The sequence below is a fragment of the Wyeomyia smithii genome, chromosome 2 (assembly GCF_029784165.1).
Source record: "Wyeomyia smithii strain HCP4-BCI-WySm-NY-G18 chromosome 2, ASM2978416v1, whole genome shotgun sequence".
Classification (NCBI taxonomy): domain Eukaryota; kingdom Metazoa; phylum Arthropoda; class Insecta; order Diptera; family Culicidae; genus Wyeomyia; species Wyeomyia smithii.
Genome location: NC_073695.1, coordinates 27,915,941 through 27,936,456, shown reverse-complemented (window position 1 = coordinate 27,936,456; position 20,516 = coordinate 27,915,941). Strand labels below are relative to the sequence as shown.

General features: G+C 37.2%; 1 protein-coding gene across 1 annotated transcript in view; it reads left to right on the top strand.

The window, feature by feature from the left end:
• The first annotated feature begins 373 nt into the window (after positions 1–373).
• LOC129722365 (elongation of very long chain fatty acids protein 7-like) overlaps positions 374–20,516 on the top strand; it is an 84,907-nt gene continuing 64,764 nt past the window's right edge. The window contains exon 1 of the mRNA XM_055675755.1: positions 374–1,139. Coding sequence (XP_055531730.1) covers positions 998–1,139 — 142 coding nt within the window. The 5' untranslated portion in view covers positions 374–997. The remainder of the gene's footprint in view (positions 1,140–20,516) is intronic.

Here is a 20,516-nt window from a genome sequence, read left to right as displayed (position 1 = left end):
CCGCCACGCGCGATGATCAATAAAGCTGTCACGAGATGAATGAAGCGAAGCTCCTTTGAGTGAGTGACGACGGGGGTACTAAGTTCATCTGTGCTGTTAGCTTGGTGTATACCACCTTCAAGGATCTCTAGGCGAGCTGCCGTCTCTTTATTCCATCAGTCGCACTTTTTTCCGCATGCTGTCGGCGGATTGTGTTGATCATCATCGTCAGCATCAGTATCGTCATCAGTTGAACTTGACGGTGCTGCTGCTGCTGCTGTCGTCGTCGTTGGTGCCGCCGCCGTCATCGTCATCGTGCTAAGATCGATCGATCAAGAAAGGCTATTGTTTGGTGGGCTGCCGCAGGTGTCTGTCAGTTGTCGTTTCACTTTCGTTCGGTTCGGTGTGACGCGTTTTTCGTTCAACTCTGCTGTGTCACGAGTGTGCGCGGGAGCCCTTATTGCTGCAAGCGTGTGACAGCTCTATCTTTCGGAGTGATTCCAACCTGAGTGACTTAAATGCGCGTGCTGTTCTTGTGCAATTGCAACAACCGCTTTTTGCGCGATTTTGGCAAATTCCAGCAGAGCGAACATTTGGACTGGGGAGGAATTGGGACGAGTTAAGAATGCATTCGCCGCTAGAGTGCTGAGTCGTCGTACTTCTAGCACTGCGAGGCATTCGACCGAAGGGCTGATAAGCCGTTGTAGTTTGAACCAGCAGTGTGAATGTGGATAGGCGGAAAATCGTTACAACACTCACACGCCGAATCAATCAATCAAACTGGGCTGAGGCTGGGCCAAATTTCGACGAAATTTGCTGCTGTGGTAGGAGGCTTGCAGGGTGCGGCAAGTTTGCGACAGCAAGTTGACTTATAAAATCTAGGCTAAGCTTGCGCTTACATCGGTCATATTTTACCGAACGTAGGAAAACAAACGGTCACAAAGCAAACATCGAGAAAAGAAGTAGTATATTTTAGCAACAACCGGCGGAGGCCCTACCGAAAAAAAATACGTTCAGGATGAGTGTCGCAGGCAATTTCAGTGATTTCGGCTCGGGATCGCGATTCGTGTTTCAGATGGCTATCGACGAGTATCACGCGGGCCGGAACTGGTCCGGTTTGGTCGATCGATACTGGTTGATCGTGGAAGAACTGATTGCAGGTGAGTGTCGGTCGGAGTTCGGTGCAGGGTAGCGTAATACTTGCGCTCGAGCATGAAGATCGCATGACCGCCAAATTTTGCCAGCCACTAGTTAATTCATTCGCACAGAGATTTCGATATGGACTTGGGCAGCTTGTGGTGGGGTTTGTGATGTGTGAAGTGTATTCGTTACTCGGACGCTAGGGGTAGCTAACAGGTAAACGCAACGAACTGAATGCTCTATTTTTCAGTTGAGGGGTTTCGATGTGGCTTTTAATAGTTTGCTTTAATATTGGCTAAGTTTTGAAACGCCGCGATTTCGGTTGCGATTTTTGATTGAACGCCGCAGCGTGTGGCAGCAGCTGAGAAGAACGATTAATCACTCATTTAGGATGTATTGTCTAAGACAATACAGGAACTAACAAAGCCCAGACAGTTACCGTTCACCAGGAAAATCCTTGATATGTTCTGGTTTCCATTATTGCGTGTTGAGTTTTTCCTTTTTGATGTCAGTGGAATTAATTTAAATTTATTTTTGATTAAGAAACGAAAACGAAAATATAGGAGAGACGTTGGAAGTGCGTGAAGTCATTGAGAAGGTCTTATTTTATATGCAATCATGACTTTTAAACTGTGATCAAGGTGAAAATATTAAATGGGTTGTTGTTATTATTTTCAAATGCGATACCATGTTCAGTTATCGAATTAGTTTTGTAAGAAGATATTATTATTTTCAGGAAGCATAGCGTTTTCAAAATCTATTTACCATAATTATAACTGATTTGTCTCAAAAAATAACAACTCATGAACCATATTGCCCACATTGAAATAATTTCTTGTTCAGGAAATTGCTAGTATTTTTCTAAAACATTTTAAGAAAACTTTTATATTGTTTTGTTCTATTAACCGAAAAAATGTTCATCGGAAAAGGGGGATGTTTAAAGATTAGTTAAATTAGAGTGTGATATGTCGGAATTTTCAAAATACTGATAATCAAAAGTTCTTGTTAAAATGATGTGAAAAAAAAAACTAAATACGGGTCGGACTCGATTATTCAGCGACTTGATAATCCGGAATTTTTGACTCTATTATCCTGAATAATTTTTTTCTGTTTGTTTCTGTTTTTTCTGATTATTATTTAGAAATTCACATTTTTTATCATTTTCGGGATGTTTCTTACCATTTCTGTCTCTTGCGGTATTTTCGGGACGTGTTCGAAAAAAATGATATGAATTAATTTCCTCTTTTTCCCATGAAAATAATTTCTGGCTACGCTTCTACATCATACAAGTAAAATATCAAAAAAAAAAAAAAAAAACAACTGTTTTAGGGTCGTTGATTGTAAATTTTAATCATTTTTTGTGATTTGATTATCCGAAAAATACGATTATCCGGAGTGCAAATTTTTACGATACTCAGCATAATCGATTCAGATCTAGGGTAGGGTAACGGGGGTATTTTGGCCCACATGCATATTTTGGCCCACCCGGTAACATTTTACGCATTTTATCTGATAAACTCAATTAATATTAGAAAATTATGCATGCAACATTGAATAACACACCTAAGAATCATACTACACTATAATTTTTGGCGAAAAACTGGCTCTAGGTAGTGTTATTTTGGAATTAGTTCATACATATTCGAAGTCATGGCTGAGTCAACCCAAAGACAAGAGGAAGTGGTAATATACAAGTCAACGTCCGGAAGCTATTGCAACAAATATGTATGCTTTTGAAACAATTCGTTGTTTTAGTAACATCAATAAAATGTCATAGAAACAGTTTGTATACTCTAACATGTTAGAAAAAGTTGAAAAAGTGGTTATACGCATGGCCGAAATATTTTTGCCTCTTTCTGCAGCGAACATATTTTGGCCATGCCAAGTTTTGACATCTTTTTGTTTACCGTTCGGCCGTTTCACGTGAACAAAGAAGCAGCTTGTGACAATTTACAAGTAATTACTTCTAATTTATCACATTGAACGATAAGAAATTGGATGAGAATGTCTGTTAAACCGCTATAAGCCAAATCATTTCATTTTTAGATGCCTAAAATTTACAAAAAATCACAGCAGAAGGATGTTCTCCTCAAACCCACTATTTTTGCTCTAAAAATACCGATGATGATCTTAAATATAATTAGTCGGAACTATTTCCATACACGTCTGTGGATATACAGGTGGGCCAAAGTAAAAATTTGGTGGACCAAAATATGTTTTTAGTACTTCGTATTAATTTTGATATTTCTAGGATATTTTTCAATATATTGCATTGTTGAACGGTGTATATTAAAATAGACACTAAGCTTTTAACAATGGTATAATAGAGTAGGTATTTATGTTGAAAAATTGTGTTTGTTTTTAATTAACTGTGCGAACACTTCCCCGTTACCCTATTCTGTGTCTGGAAAATTTGAATGTTTCTTTAGGGTGTTGAGTTAATTTGAACAATGCTTAAAAAATTGCTGAGGTAGAACTTTGACATATTTGGGGGCATAATAAATAAAAAGACAGCTATCAGCAGTCGAGAAATATGAAAAAAGCAGTAATTACAGAATTTTTTTAAACAATAGTCCTAAATTTACTAACAATCAATGCATTGAATACGAAAAGTCTTAAGGTTTTAGCAAAAAGATAATATGTGTAATATATGACCAGAAAGATTCCAATAAAATTAACTAATGATTAAAATCAATACTCCAAATTAAATTTGCTGAGCCGAATGCGTATTAGAAAAAAAAAATGAGCCATCGGTATCGGTTGATCGGTACACTGAGAATAAAAAAAATTATAAAGCACTTAATTCTAAGAGCTTCACCTGTTCTAGTTTTTTAATTCTTCCAAGTGTATATTTTTTTCTGAAAAAAAAAAAACTATCTACAACTTTGCCAAAGACAATCAATCAATGCTCCAATTTGTTTTCTTAGAAAAATTAAACTTTTATATTCTATTATTTCTCTATAATCATCTCTCTCTATCAAAATTTAGCTAACATTTTGAAGCTATGATTAAAAACAAGATTTAAGAAGATGTCCGTGGTATTCGTTTCAAATGTTTTGTTTCGATATTTCCGCAAAATAAAATTACAGTGTATGTTTTTCCGGTAAGACAAAACTTTTATTTTCAACATTGCCTCATTTTTTCTCTTGTAGAAAAAAAAACAAATCAGCATGGTTAAATATTCACGTCTCATGAGTTTTTGATATTCAATAATTGTATTGTATTGTACAAGTCTCCGCAAAATTACTAGTGTTTTCATGTATGTAGACTGGAACACGGTTATATGGAAAAAGGAGATAGTTTTATTTTTTTTTCGATCCCATGAACTTTTCGTGTTTCTTGCGGGTCCTATAACAACTGTGTAAATTTTCAGATCGATCGGTAGAACTAAATTTTATGTGTAGGAAATTTTCCTGGGTGAAACTCCTGGGACCGTAAGGCGCTACGATGTTTGTAGAAAAAGTTATTTTCCTCAAACTGAATAAATATCTAACGAACGGCTCAACATTGAATTTTTCTAGCAATACTGCTGTCGCATGCTTCAACCACGTGATAAGAAATAATATCGCGTAGCATTAAGCTTGCAAGCTTTTTCGAAGATACTATGAGGTAAAATCACACTTTCATGCTCAATTCCACGTCAAATCATTTCTCATTCGTAAGCAAGTTGGCAACAGCAGCCTGCTGCAGCAGTGTTGTTGGGAAAATTTAATGTTGAGCCGCTCTTCAGACATACAATCAGTTTGGGGTGAATAACTTTTTTTACAAACATCGTAGCATTTCACGGTCTCCAGAAGACAAAAAGGAAAATTCCCTACAAACTGGCCATCTCTGGAGAATAAGTTTTGAAGAAGGGGATTTTCCCATCTAAAATCGTATGGAAATATAGTTCCACCGATCGACCTGAAAATTTACCCAGCTGTGTAAGGAACACGAAAAGTGCATGGGAGCAAACATTCATTTTTTGTCTCACGCTAATATTGTACACAGCATAAATGGTAAATGTAAAAAAAGTAAACAATTGAAGATTTCCTAGATAAACAAACTATTTTGAAAACATTTGGAGGGTTACAATTTTACCGAAATAAGTAATGTTTTGGTACGAAGACCGCGATATATTTTAAATTAAAAATTGTTATTGCACTGTGGTCTTTTTCACGCGGGCTATTAATGCGTTTTTTCAAACGCGACTTTTTACTATAACGCGGATTATTTTTAAGCGATTTGAAAGATTATTTGTACGTGGTATCAAATAAGTTTAATCTAATCTAATCTTTGGAACGCGGTGCAATCAGCCGCGTAAAACAAGAACCCAGTGTAACCTTATTTTTCCTTATTTTTGCTGCAAAATCCAGGTGCATAATTGAGGTTAGAATTGTATTTTTCAAGTAATGGGTTTTCAACAATTCCATAAAAATTGCTCCAATTTCAATATGTTTTTTAAATTGTGATTTATGATTTGGCTGAGTCTTTGCACAGCCGCTCTTAGCGGCTTAAAACATCATTTTGTGCTACTGGTATTGTTTTTTGAATCACGACTAGTTTGTGGAAAGGGCTTATGTAAATAAGTATTGATGATTCTAAATATTTCTATAGCCAGGATAGTTTGTTTGATCAGTGTGACGTCTTCAGATAATTATTTGTTCCTAAAAAAAAATAAAAATTAAAAAATAAACGCAGCAAAAATATTTGAATTTTTTTTAACCTTCCAACATTCAGACCCTTCGTTCAGTTAGTCTTTAGGATTTACACATCATTTATTAATTTTGCTTCATATCAGGATTCTATTACTCTACACAGTAAAAAAATTTTAATATTACACGTCACGCAAAATCTTTCTCACTTAAATTTCAGTTGCTTTTGACGAATACCACCATATTGTTTGAAAATTATGTGCATCATTTGAATGTGTGTGGCATATTATGGAATTATCTATCATAAGCGATGGAGGCAATTCTTTATATGCGATTCGACATAAAGTTTTCTCACTGTGTAGTAGCCACGTTCTCATCGTCCGCTAAGCATTCATTAAAATTACCTGGCCGGCCCACCTTTCGTCTTATTCGTTCTAGTTCAGGACAATTTGCGGAAACATACTTCACTGTTATGGCGTCCTTGCAATGTCTGCATAGTGGCTGATTTCTCTTGTTTGCGGGCGTCCAAAAGTGTGTCCAATTCGCGGTCGGTCGAGCATGATGCCTTTTTTCCTAGCTTTCCCGATCGCTATAAGGCATTACAAAAATTTACGCTTCTCGCAGCTTATTATGTAATATTTTTAAATTGATTTTTTTTTATTTGAAACTCAACATTCATGTCCAATATCAAATATTTTCAAAAAGTTCCGGGCCAAAAACCCAATAAATCAAACTGGTCATTTACGCAATGCATTTCAACAAATTTTCGAATTAATTTTAGCTGAGAAACGGTTTGGATACAGAGAATTATATTTCCAAAATTGATACAAAAAAGTACGAGCGTAGTATCCGAGGTAAGACCGCTTGGTTGACGTAGGACTGTAATATTTGGTTTTAAGACTTAACTCAAATACGTTTTAATCGTATTCATGATAAAACTTCACTTGGCATTGACGAATACGGTCGTATTTTCTTCCATACTCGAAAAATTACCCTTTTGTACACATTTTAATTGAGCACAGTTTGGTAGAAATTCGATGAGTTGTGCTACTTTATACTCGAGCAATATTTACACTTCATTCTGTATTTGAGAGAGATGGTTCATTAGCCGACTCCAATTCAGCATTGAGATACTAATCGATAACATAAAGGTATCATTGTTCAAAACTGATTTGTTCCTATTTCTCTTCATTTCTCCATTCATTCAAAAAAAACTTCAAAATCAAAACATTAGTTTTTAAACACAAGCTTTATTTCTAAACTTAATGTTCCATCTACTGTATTCTATACTGTTATTCCGTGCCTCTTGAACTTCTTCCGACATCATACCAATAGGTAGAATACATTGCCGTATGAAAGATGGACCGTAAATTGATAGTCTGTGAATTGTCGGTGAAAACGGGTAAAAGGAATACAACTCAATTATGCGTTATTGATTAGCATCTTAAAAAGTATCTTATTTGAAAAAAAAAGCATTTCATAAGACTTAAATAGTTCATTGTAAATATTGAACTAAATATTTTCAGACCAAAAGAGTTCATATTTAATTATCTTTAACATCTCCGTAACATTTGGCATAATATTGAATAAAAAAAATAGCACGTTTTGCCTTTCTCCTAGAGAGGTATAGCAATCACTGAAAAAACCAAAGGTATAAAAATGCTCCAAAGGGTTGAATCTCTAATATCAATCGACTTAGTTCGACGAGCTGAGCATTTTCTGTATGTGTGTGTGTGTGTGTGTGTGTGTGTGTGTGTGTGTGTGTGTGTGTGTGTGTATGTGTGTATGTATGTATGTAACGGTCTCCCAAACTCACTCAATTTTCTCAGAGATGGCTGGACCGATTTCAATGAAACTAATTGCAAATGAAAGGTCTAGCTGCCCCAAAAGACCCTATTGAATTTTAATGCAATCGGATTTTTAGTTTCGAGGTTATGTATAAAAATGTGAAAATCACAAAACTTCAATATCTCAGAAACTACGCAACCGATTTGAACAAAATTGGTATCAAAAGAACGAACTTGTTTTTTAAACCAATTGTAAAATAATTTTATGAGGATCGAACGTGTGGTTCAAAAGTTATATAAAGAACCGTGTTTCAAAGACTGTTTAAACTCACTCACTTTTCTCAGAGATGGCTGGACCGATTTTCACAAAACTAGTGTCATATGGAAGGTCTTATTGCCCCTTGAGACCCTATTGAATGTTATTGTTATTGGACTTTAACTTTGTCCGTTATGTATAATAATGGGAAATCAGGCTATGACAAGAAACAGGTTTCTAAGACTGCTTGAACTCACCCACTTTTTTCAAAGATGGATGGACCGATTTTCACAAAATAAATTGCAATAAAAAGGTTTAGTTGCCTGATAAGACGCTATTGAATTTTATTATAATTGGACTGTAACTTTGTCTGTTATGTATCAAAATGTAAAAGTTATGAAACTCCATTATCTCAGAAACTACACAACCGATTTGGACAAAATAGGTATCAATTGAACGAACTGTCTTCAAAACCCCTGAATAACGAATTTCATGGTGATTGAACATGTAGTTTGAAGTTTATGAAAAGAAACGTGTTCAGAAAACTTTTTTAAATTCACTCGTTTTGCCAAAGATGGCATGACTGATTTCTACAATCTTAGTTTTAAATTGAAGGTTCAGTTTCTGTATTGGTACTCATTACATTTGATTATATTACTGGATAACAAAATCGAAAAAAATGCTGCTCTAAAGCTTACAATAGTTGCCCTAGAAAGAAAAAGATTCACAGGAAAAGCTATAATTTGTCATTTTTTGCCTTTCTCCTAGTTTTAGTTTGGTGACCAGTGTAATCGGACTTTTATTTTAAACATTATGTGTTAAATTGTAAAAATAATGAAAGTCTATTCTCTCGAAGATTTCACGACTTATTTTGAGAAAGCATGTGTCAAACGAACAGGTTGTTCCTCAAACTTACAAAAAAACAAAACCCAAAGGCTGTTTAAAACTGCTGCTTTGATCAAAGCTCGAAACTTGGAGTCATTATGATAGAAAAATTATTTAATTAGTACAAATATTACGTCAAATTTCAAATACTATGCTCCAAATATTCCTTCAAATACAACATCAATATTTTAAAATCCAAAGAGTGGATATACCTTTATTGGATTATATTTGGCAATTGAAGGATGTTTTCCAGAAACCGGAAGTCACAAATTCGGATTTCAAAATGAAGTATTGGGTTGATTCGTGGCCTCTGAGCATCATTCCGGGTTTTGAAAAACTCACATTGTGTAATGTTTGTCACTTTTAGACTGGTTTCCAGAAACCGGAAGCTACTGTCTAGTAATTTAAAATGGCGTCTGAAGATGATTTCTGGCCTCCGGGTATCATACCGCTACCCCAATCGTATTGGTCATCTGGATTGAAAATGGGGTTTGAGGTCGGATTCTGGCCACTGGGTATAATCCAGGTTTCAAGAACCCATATTGATTGGTATTTGCTCATTCATTGGATGCCCCTCAGAAACTATTAGTAATATCAACTGCGTTGAAGAATTCAAATTGATGTATAAGAAACAACATTTAATTATAAATTATTTGAAATCTACTAACCAAAGTTGACATGAACAATCTGAATATTTATACGCAGTATATGAGTACAAATCAATTATACCTCGATCAAAAAAAAAAAAATCGCATCATATATTTGAAAGGATTTAATATTATTTGCATGTATATGTGATGTATGTTCATATGTGTGTGAATGTTATATTTTAAATGTTCGGTATAGTTGTGTGAACAAAAACAAGAGAATAACAAATCCAGCAGAAATTATCAAAGGGTATTTTTTAAGTGTTGGTGTAGATCTATTTTAACAAATAATAAGTTCGAATGAGAAAGGCTGGGTCTCACCGCTAGGTGGTTTAATTCAAGTTTTTATCCTAATTTTGCAGAATTTTACAAAAATACTCACAGAATAAAAGCTCCAAGGAGTTCCGGGCTGAAATTTTGTCTAGACACACCTAGTTGAATATTCTTTCAGCCCTGCGAGTGTCAGGTTGCGCTTTTGTGCGCTTACAGAGATATGACATTTAAAAAAAATCATCGAAGTTTTCGTTTTTTTTTTAAATATTTTAAAAACTACAGGTCATAGCCATCCTATTTCCTTGGCAAAGTTCAAAATTTAAAAGATTTATAATTAAAAACTCATACAGTTCGTTGGTATACTTTAAAAAATAAAAAAAAAAAATTAATGTTTTTTGTCCATTTTGTGCAAAAAAATTAATATCTCGAGAATTTCATTTTATTGACTAATAAACAACTTTGTAAAAGAAACCATCCTTCTAAATTGAGAACATGAAGAAAAAAAAATTAGTACTAGTTTAGTACACGTTTAGTACAAATATTTTCATACAAAAATATTCCTTGATGATTCTCGTGAACATTGCCGAAAACACTATCTCATAAAACCAACACGATCGGGAGTTATAATTTTGTCCCGCTAGATTGCATTCCTGGACCACTGTGCAATGATGCATACATAGTTTAATAATATTCATAAAATTTATCAGATAAAATGCGTGATAAAATGTCAAGCGAATGATAGTAGGTTCGAGTCGCAGTAAAATCGGGCCGTTCGATGTCAAAAAGGACTAAACATGGGCTCGTTCTCAGGCTTTCTCACCATTTGCCCTTTCTTCACGCTGAATTTTATAATACCTTTGTGTGACTTCCTCTTAACAAAATAGATCCCTCTTATAGAATAGAACTGACCAGAAGGACGTACGACGAATCTTTTCCAGGGAATTATAATTGGTGATGTTCGGCATGAGGAGCGAGGCTTGGTATAGTAGAGCAGTAAGCGTGTAAAAGGAAGGGTAACACACAAGCACGGGGAAATAATGAGCATACCACGGCTCAATAGCGGTATTGCTTATATTTAAAGTGCGGGATATAGCAGACATCTGGGCATCGTCAAGTATCAACTCATTTTCATCCATCCATCTGCGCTCGTCCGGAGGATTTGAGGAATCAGATTTTTTGCAGATGTTTCGTAAAAATCGTTTTCTGTTCTTTGTTGTTTTTGGTTTATTCTAATGAGTTTTGAGTAATCAACTCAATTAAATAATTTTTCAATTTGGCAGAACGTTTTTTAATCATTTTTGATATATCTTCTTCATATGACAGCTTTTATCTCCATATCCCACTCCCCCCTTCTTCACAAATCGTTTCGATCTTTTAAACCCCCCTCCCCCTATATGCGTGACGAATTTCATGGATGCTCTCTTAGGTTATGTAAGGTTGCGTTCATATGTTTGCTTCACAGGATTATTTGTCAGTAGAATAAAAATACAGTAATTACACTAGTGTAGCGAGCATTTCAAATTCTGTTTTATGTTTTTAATGAATTAGAACGTGAATGTGATGGTGAAAAAACTTTTATCGTGATATTTTCATCACTCAAGTCACTAAATCAAACCAGTTCTGCAAGAACTGTAAAACAAACAAATAATCTGCTCAGAATGATTCCCCTCATAGTTCGATTGTATTTTTTTTCTTCTTCTTCTTGTATTTTATAGATAAACATAAAATTCCGTAGCTCAGTTGATTTTATTGAATTTATTCTCTTCGTTTCTGAGGTACAATACCATTCAACGAGATTTTTTGGTTGGTAAACGGCTGGGCAGAGCGTACCTGCAGTACAACCCGTACTGGTATAAAATAGACCCCATTGTGGTCCAGAGCATCCTGCCCGTAGTACCAGCCGGGATACGAGTAACCAATCGAAGATCATGATAACCAACCCGTGTTGGGACCTTGGTCGTTTCTTTCTATAATTCCTACAGTCGTATGCTGACAGGGAAGGGGTAGGTGGGCTGACCTTCTCAAAGGAAAGCTCAGCCTTTCTGAGCGTCTGTTTCCCAGGTTAGGGGCGGCTCATAACAGCGTCTGACTCGGAGCGGGCGGCTGAATAAAGAAACGTGCTGTCTTGAACGATATACCCAAGATGGCTGCTCGATCACGAGACTCGGTAGCGTAGCCCTAGTAAGGTAACATACCTCAACAATTACACTACGAACATTCAAGAATATATAACTCGGAACATTCGGCATGGAGGCAACGAAAAACGGACCACGAGTGGAAACTCGGTACCTGGAACTGCAAGTCGCTAAATTTCGTGGGCGGAGAAAGGGTGCTGCTCGAGCAGCTAGAACCCCGCAAGTTCGGCATCGTGGCTCTGCAGGAGATCTGTCGCAAATGTGAGAAAGTGTGGGGAGTCCGTGAAGGCGATGCCCAGTTCTACCAGAGCGGTGGAGTAACCAACGAGCTGGGAACGGGTTTTTGTGTTATGGGCAGAATGCAGGATCGCGTTATCAATTGGAAGGCGATCAACGAGGGGATGTGTCTGTTGAGGATAAAAGGTCGTTTCTTCAACTACAGCATCATCAACGTGAACTGCCCGTGTGAAGGTAGACCTGACGACGAGAAGGAATCGTTCTACGCGCAGTTGGAGGCAACATACGACGGCTGCTCGTTACGGGACATCAAGATCGTCATTGGGAATATAAACGCCCAGGTTGGTAAGAAAGCGATGTATAGACCGGTGATAGGGCCTCACAGCCTACACACCGACACGAACAACAACGGCCAACGATGCATCAACTTTGTAGCTTCCCGAGGCCTAGTGATAAAAAGCACCTTCTTTCCACGCAAAGATATCCGCGAAGCCACCTGGAGATCACCTGAACACCGAACAACAAATCAAATTGACCACGTTCTCATTAATGGCCGATGTTTCTCAAACATTGCAAACATACGCTCGCTCCGGGGTGCGGATATCGACTCAGACCACCACCTAGTAGCAGTACATTTGCGCTCAAAACCATCCACGGTATTTAATACACGTCAGAACCGTCCTCCACGGCCAAACATCCGGCAGTTGACCAACCCGCAGGCTGACGAAAACTACGCGCGCTTACTCGATGAGGCACTACCTTCCACGAAAGGGTTATGTGCTTCGACTCTCGACGATGTATGGGGGAAGTCACGCTCGGCTATTGGAGAGGCCGCATCCGCGGCACTAGGTGTACTAACGTCGAGCCGACAAAACTGACTGGTTTGATGGGGAATGCCAGCAAGCGATGGAGAGGAAGAGAAGAGCTTGGAAAAATTATCTAAGCATCGCCACAAGACGACGTACGACGTACGCCACAAGATATACGACAGTAGTGTCCCAGTTCCCGATATCCTGGAGATCGAACGGGAAATTAGGTTACTTAAGAACAACAGAGCCGCCGGCAAGGACAGGCTCCCAGCAGAGCTCTATAAACACGGAAAAGAGGCACTAGCAACGGCCCTCCACTGGGTAATCTCTAGGATTTGGGAGGAAGAGAGACTACTGGAGGAATGGATGGAAGGAGTTGTATGCCTCATCTATAAGAGAGGTGATCGGCTACAATGCAGCAACTACCGCGGCATAACGCTGATCAACGCTGCCTACAGTTCTCTCCCAGATCCTTCTCCGCCGTCTATCTCCTTTAGCGAAAGAACTCGTAGGGCAGTATCAAGTGGGCTTCACACAAGCACGCGCAATTCCGTGTAAATTTTCACTCTCCGGCAGATCCTTCAGAAATGCCGGGAGTACAATGTGCCCAAACATCATGTTTTCGTGGACTTCAAGGCAGCGTATGATACAGTCAACCGAGACCAGCTATGGCAAATATTGCACGTCTACGGTTTTCCGGATAAACTTACACGACTTATCAAAGCTACCTTAGATCGAGTGATGTGTTACGTGTGCGTGTTGGGGACACTCCCGAATTCCTTCGAAGCGCGCAGAGGGTTTAGACAAGGAGATGGATTATCCTGCACATTGTTCAACATTGCTCTTGAGGGTGTTATCCGACGGGCGGGCATCGAAACGAGAGGCACGATTTTCAGCAAAGGTAGTCAACTCATAGGCTTCGCAGACGACCTAGACATTATTACAAGAAAATCAGCGACGGCGGAGGCAATCTACGTCAGACTATAAGTGGAGGCTAGAAGAGTTGGACTAGAAATAAATGCGTCGAAAACCAGGTATAAGAAAGGAGGAGGCTCGAAAGAAACTAACACTCGCCTCCCACGGACGGTGGTCATGGACGGTGACGAACTCGAAGTGATAGAGGAGTTCGAATATTTGGGATCTCTGGTAACCGCCGACAATAAAACAAGTAAGGAGGTCCAACGACGTATTCAAGCTGGAAATCGAGCCTACTTTGCCCTTTGCAGGACGCTTCGATCCAGGAGCATACGCCGCCGCACGAAACTGACGATGTACAAAACCCTAATTATACCCGTAGTTCTCTATGGACTCGAAACCGTGACGCTGCTCACAGAGGACATACGCGCACTGGCCGTATTTGAACGGAAACTGTTGCGGACAATATTTGGTAAAGTACAAACTGAAAACGGAGAGTGGCGTAGGCGTATGAACCACGAGCTGCAGACACTACTTGGAGAGATTCCCATTGCACACCTGGCGAAGGTCGGGAGGCTGCGATGGACCGGGCATGTCGCGAGGATGCCGGACGACAGTGCGGTAAAATCGGTTCTCTTCAAGGACCCCACCGGCACCAGGGATAGAGGGGTCCAATGTGCTAGATGGCTTGACCAGGTTGAAGCGGATCTGAGAGTATCAAGACGTCTATGAATTGGCGACGAGTAGTCCAGGACCGAGTAGAATCGAGGAAAATTCTTGATACGGCACGAGCCACCACGGCTCTAGGCTGCTGAAGTAAGTAGTATGATTTTTTCATCAACCGGGGTGATATCAAGAGGACGAAATCTGACCTTAAACGCCTTTTGAATTTCAAGACGGCAGTTCCCTTAAAAAGACCAACTGTTATTTCCGGAATTATTTATATTGTTTTGTAGGACATTTCGACTTTCTAAAAAAATTATTACAGGTTGCCCAAACGTGATTTATAAAAAATGATTTTTTCAAGATTTAAAAGTCGCTTTTTGTATTTTTTTTTGCAATCCGGTTCCATTCCAATTATTTTCCTTATATTTTTTTATTTTTGAATATGTTGCATGGTTAAGTGCAGTATTGCATTCAGTCATTTGACTTAAGAGGTTATATACCTTTTTGGTCGAGAAAATGAGGGAAGATGAAATTTATGTTTAAGTGCATGACACCATTTTTTTCGCATCAAAGTGGTATTTTTTTGAAAGTACAGTTTATCAAAAACAAAAAATAAGTTTGATTTTGAGATATACCAATTATTACTGGAGTAATTACCATTTCCCCGAAACGCTATTTTTTGCAGAGGCTTGCGGTGATCCTGATAGAGACTCAGCGGGTCAACTGAAATGAAAAAAACTTATATTATTTCATTAGTTTATTATTAGTAATGGGAACGTTTTTCCCAAAAATGGACGTTTTAAGCGCTAAAAATTGCAATAAACATTTTTTGCGGCAAAATGTAACTGTATGTTCCAAAATTTCGTTCAAGAACCGGCGAATTTAATAACGAAAATTTGAAAATAAAGATGAAGGAAATCGGTTCAGTAGTTTTCTCGCAATCAGGATCACGGCAGTCATTTTTTGAGAAACACCATTCCGAGATAAACGCGTATAAAGTTTTAAATTGAGCTTGTGCTACCGTGGCGAGGCACGTTGCAAATCGTTCTAGCTTTCTCCATTTTGGACAGATCTTCATAAAAATTTATGAAAATGTTCGCAACATTTGTACTTCAAGATAATGCAATAAAAAAGTTTTCGATTTTTTGGCAACTAAAAAGGTATATAACCTCTTATACATCTAAATAAGTGAATTTTTCCATGAATTTTAGATAAAACCCTTCAAACACATATAAAAAATTTCGGTCGAGAACTAAAATTTTTATTGTAAAGTGGGATTTATTACGAAAATTTACATGAAAAAGATCCTTGATATTTTATCAGAGGGCAGAGATATTGGCATTTTCATATGTGTTGGAAAACTAAGCCTTTTAACAGATATGTCAAATAACTTTTTTTTGGGAGGTAAAAAATAACAATGTTTAGAAAACAAACGCTTTTTTTGGATGGATAATGACTTAGTAGGAGGTTTAGGAATTTTTCAGGAGAAGCAATTATCGAAAAACCTTTAAATAAAATTCTGTTCAACTGATTCTTTCAAATAAAATGTTCTTATATAAAGGTTATGAAGTGGTTTAACATGGGAATACATTAAATTAACAGTTTCTTTGCGAAATAAAAGATTTTATCTTACCAAAGTACATAGACCTTTTTGACTTCATATATATTTCACTGGAATCCTCGAATCGTCTGGAACAAAGTGGTCTATGTACACAAGACTAGTAAAAGACAAAGAAAATGACGGTAACTCGTATAAAATTGCTAGTGTCACATGTTGCATGAAAGACATAAGACAGAAGACAGAATGATGGTCAAAGGCCACAAATCGTGCCTAAAAAAACAATTTTCAATATCCAAGATGGCCAAATGAGCAGTGGAATATGAGAAATGACTAATAATTTTGGAACTTTTTATCTCGAGAAACGTCGGGAACGTTTAGCTTGTAGGGAATAAATTGACACACTCAAAATATTCTCCACGTTATAGTTACCGGAGAAGGTACGTGAATATTTTCCACTAGTGTTTTCAAGTAGATCCTGCTCAGCGAAAAAAATTTTAATTTCACACGTCACGTAAAATACTTTCTCATTTAAATTTCAGTTGCTTCTGGCGTATACCACGTTTTCATTTGATAATTAAGTGAGCAGATTCAAGCCAAATGATCTGCAAATACGCGAAAATTTAACCGATCATTTTTGATTTGAATGAAACTTTGCACACGTATTTGGCTTGACAAACTGAGCATTTTTCACAGAAGGAGAGACACTGTAGACATTTTTTTTCTGACCAAAAAAAAAATTAAAAATCTTCTATTAAATAAAAATAAGTTGGTGTCTGTATAACGGCGTTTCACTCGAAGTAGAATCAACGGATTTGAATGATTCTTTTTGTGTTTGTTTTGTCTTCATCTTCGACGAGTTAATAGGCCATAAAAATAACAATAATCAACTGATAAAGTTAAAAAAAAAATTGAAATATATTTTCGGTTTTTCCCGCCTTTTACTCCAAGAACAACGTCATTAGATTACTATGATTGTAGGCTATGACCGGTAGACAAGTTGTTGTAGCGTCGTTATTAAGGCGTTGTAGTTGAGTAAACAAGCACCTGTTATTGATTCACGTGTTAGGTGATATTCGTTTTCGCTGCCTACTACACCATTTCTATGCAAAAGCGCTATAGCGTGGTAGCAGCAAACTCGACATGCATGTGAATACTCTCAACGTGGCTTTGATTTTATTCAAGGGCATATACTTGATAATGTCAATTGAATTTCTGGCTTATTTGAGCAAAGTTGCATAAAATCGTTTTATTTATCTGATAAATGAAAAGAAAGAACAAGAATAACACTACATGTGCGATGATTTAATTTACCATTGTTCGGATCTAATCAATCTGTTCAATTTTCTCTAAAACGCACACTGACTTAGATCATTGACATTTGCTCATGCTGCAATGATTCTGTTAGCTGGTAAAATGAACGTGTAGTTTTTGCTTCTCAAAAAACATTGATTTCTGTTCATGTTTCGTTAAATAGGCACTATTGCATTCCTACAAATCTCTGGATGTAGTTGAATGTTGAATTGAAAACTATAATGTAGCGAAGTGTCAATTGCACTGTGCTTAGGCAGCAGATCTGCCTCAAAAAGCAGATGAAATATTAATGTCATTGAAGCGAAAATTTCGAAGCTCCGTGTACCTACCAATTTACCATTTAATTTCCAACGTCTGTATGTACCTTCGCGCTCCGCAGTTGGGTGATGTTCGATAATGCCCAAAGCCCTGATAACTGGAGGCATTAAACCTAGAACATGCATATTCTCGTATAAACAGCTTTATGTCATGTATGTTTGAAAAAAAAAAAAAAAAAGATATCCGAAAAATGGTTGGCCACTAGGTTTTGCGAAAATTTTTGTTCAGTACAAAACCATATTGTCACTATGCCATGGCAATAACGAAAATCAACTGGAAAAGTTATAAAACGTTAAAAACCAACCCCTGATATTTCCCGCCCTTCTGAGATTCTGAGAGGATTCCTGGTGAGTTTTAGTGAGTAACGATTTGTTGTTGCCTTTGAAGAAGACACTGTCGGTACGTAATAAACATAATAGATTAAAAATAATAATGTGTTTTTTGCAAGAATTTTGAGGAGTATTCATACTGGTTTCAGTTGATTTCGATTAATTTTCTTCCACATGTAGTGGGAATGCTTCCTAACGAAGATGCCGCTAAGGGTATTTTATAAAAGAAATGTTCCTTAATCTACATGATCAAACTGATTCTTGCATATCTTCCAGTTGACTTTGACAAATTTCTGCTGTGGTCGAAGTGTTTTTTGTTCAGATGAAGTTGTTGTAAGTGGAATGTTCAAATACTTAACATGCCGTTGAATTAAAATTAAATTCGTTGTTTTTGTTACAGTTTGAAAGACACGTTAAGACACGAGTAGTAGCAGGTCAATAAAAGTGTCAAGCTCCGCAACACTGAAGATAGAATATTGAAAAGTCAGGAAATATACGAGCCCCGAAGGGAAGTTGATCGGTTAAGAACAAGACGAGTTCGAAATGCACGACGTTCGACACCCCATATATCTCAAAATCGTCAGTAATACACTTAGTTTCCATAGTCTTTAAACGAGTCTTGAACAAAAGAAAAATAAAGTATAATAACTTAAACACTCAATTGAGAGAAAAATGCCAATTAAATATTTTCAAATACTACTACTTTATAGATTCAAGGTCAAATTTACCACCGAACAGATGCATTGTTGCCACTATCCGATGGCAAATGTCCTTGAAGCGACAATTCTGACAGGGAACTACAAAGGAGAAGTCGTAATAATCCCACGTATCTCGATTACTCCTACCGATTTGCCGTTAAATTTTAAACGCCTGCAATTTCCCGTGCGTCGCGCATTCGCGATGACTATTGATAAAACCCAAGGACAGTCACTGAAAATTTGTGGCATAAACTCCGAGTATTCACGCTTCTCACATGGACAGCTCTATGTCGCATATTCACACGACCCTGACCCCGACATTGTGGAATATATAGAATCTGGGGGCTAGGACCGCCTTGACCACTTTCACATGTTTCGTATATTCCGAATTTTAAGCTTGATTTATTTAGAATTCTGAAGTTTTTTATAAAATCTGTTCCAGTGAGATTGGCCAGGCAGAAGGGTATTACTATATTTGCATTAAGCCTAGCTTTTGAATAATTGAAAAAAAAAATGTAATAATTCCCTTCAAAATATTTAAAAGAATGACTGTTTATTTTCAGAAATGTAAAAAAAACTAAAAACAAATCAGAGCCGAAACATATCGTAGGTATGTTTTTTAGCAGCAGTTAGATATTTCAGTTTTTGCAATACAACAGTCAATAAAACTCAAGGCGGCGGTACGAAGTTTGCCGGGTCAGCTAGTAAACATTAAATTTCAATTTAAAAAAATTAGTTGAATGTCATTCCATTTTTTTTAAGAAACTTGAAGTTAATACCCAACTTATATAAAAAAAATCCAGGATGAAGAAATTAAAAATATTTTTTTTATGGCAGATTAATTTTTTTATAAAAATTCTAATTCATATATTTTTCAAAATATTTTTATTCTGATGATTTTATTTTTTTCATTTTGAATCAAAAATCTCTTGGTAGTTAACATTCTAAAGGCATCGGTTTTCGAGTTATTTTGAGTTATTTAACCTCGAAAAATTATTAATATTTAGGAAAATGCACGTTTTTCTTAATTTGTTCGTGGTTGTCCAGCAAAAACCCTACGTTCATTGGAATGCCAGCAAAATAAGCAATTTAATTAGGTTTTCAAATCTATGCCCATGCACTAAGTGCAAAAGACACAAATGAAAGTTAGGTTTTAAGTACCTTTAATATTCTTGATTCAGAATTATTCTAAAGAAGCGTGATAAAATCGAATTAAAAAGCTTGATAAAATTTGTTAATAAAATCGAAACAGCACTGTACAACCATTCGTAGAGCACTGTTATTACATTTGTTTTAGCTAAAATTCGTGTGGCCAAAAACTCACCAAATAAATAATTTATTTCACGTTAGCCATACAATATTGTGTTATAAACTCTTCATTATAAACCGCTCAACATAACCTACTCTGCAAAGTATACCACAGGTCACTGTTGCGCGCCTGCGGCAGCCGCCCGGTCTGGTCACGGACCACAAACTATAACGTTAATGATGGTTGTGTGACAAACAGCGTGTTATATCGTGCGATAAAAGCAGATAATCGTCGGCAACAGGCTTAGATGAAAACAAACAAAAACCGAACACGGACCGTGCAGGTTGGTCGAACCGATCGATCGAAGGGCCCAACTGCGTGGGTTAGGTTGAATGTTGCACGGACCTTAAAAAAAGCGTTACTCGTTGCGTGAAATGTGCACCACAGCCACGGCGTCGTAACAAATGATGACCGGGACGGCCGAGACCGCGATTCGATCGCCGTGCTTTTGTTCCATGTCTGACCTGTTGACACTCAAAGCTAAGAGCGTGCGCAGCTCTGTTTTACGGCCTTTGCTGACCACCACCGACCGCAGCGTGGTACTTGCACTTGTACCACCGGCTGACAGCGAAGGTGCGATTTTTCAGATGGCTATAAAGGGGTAATTGTTTCTCTGACCGTGCAGAT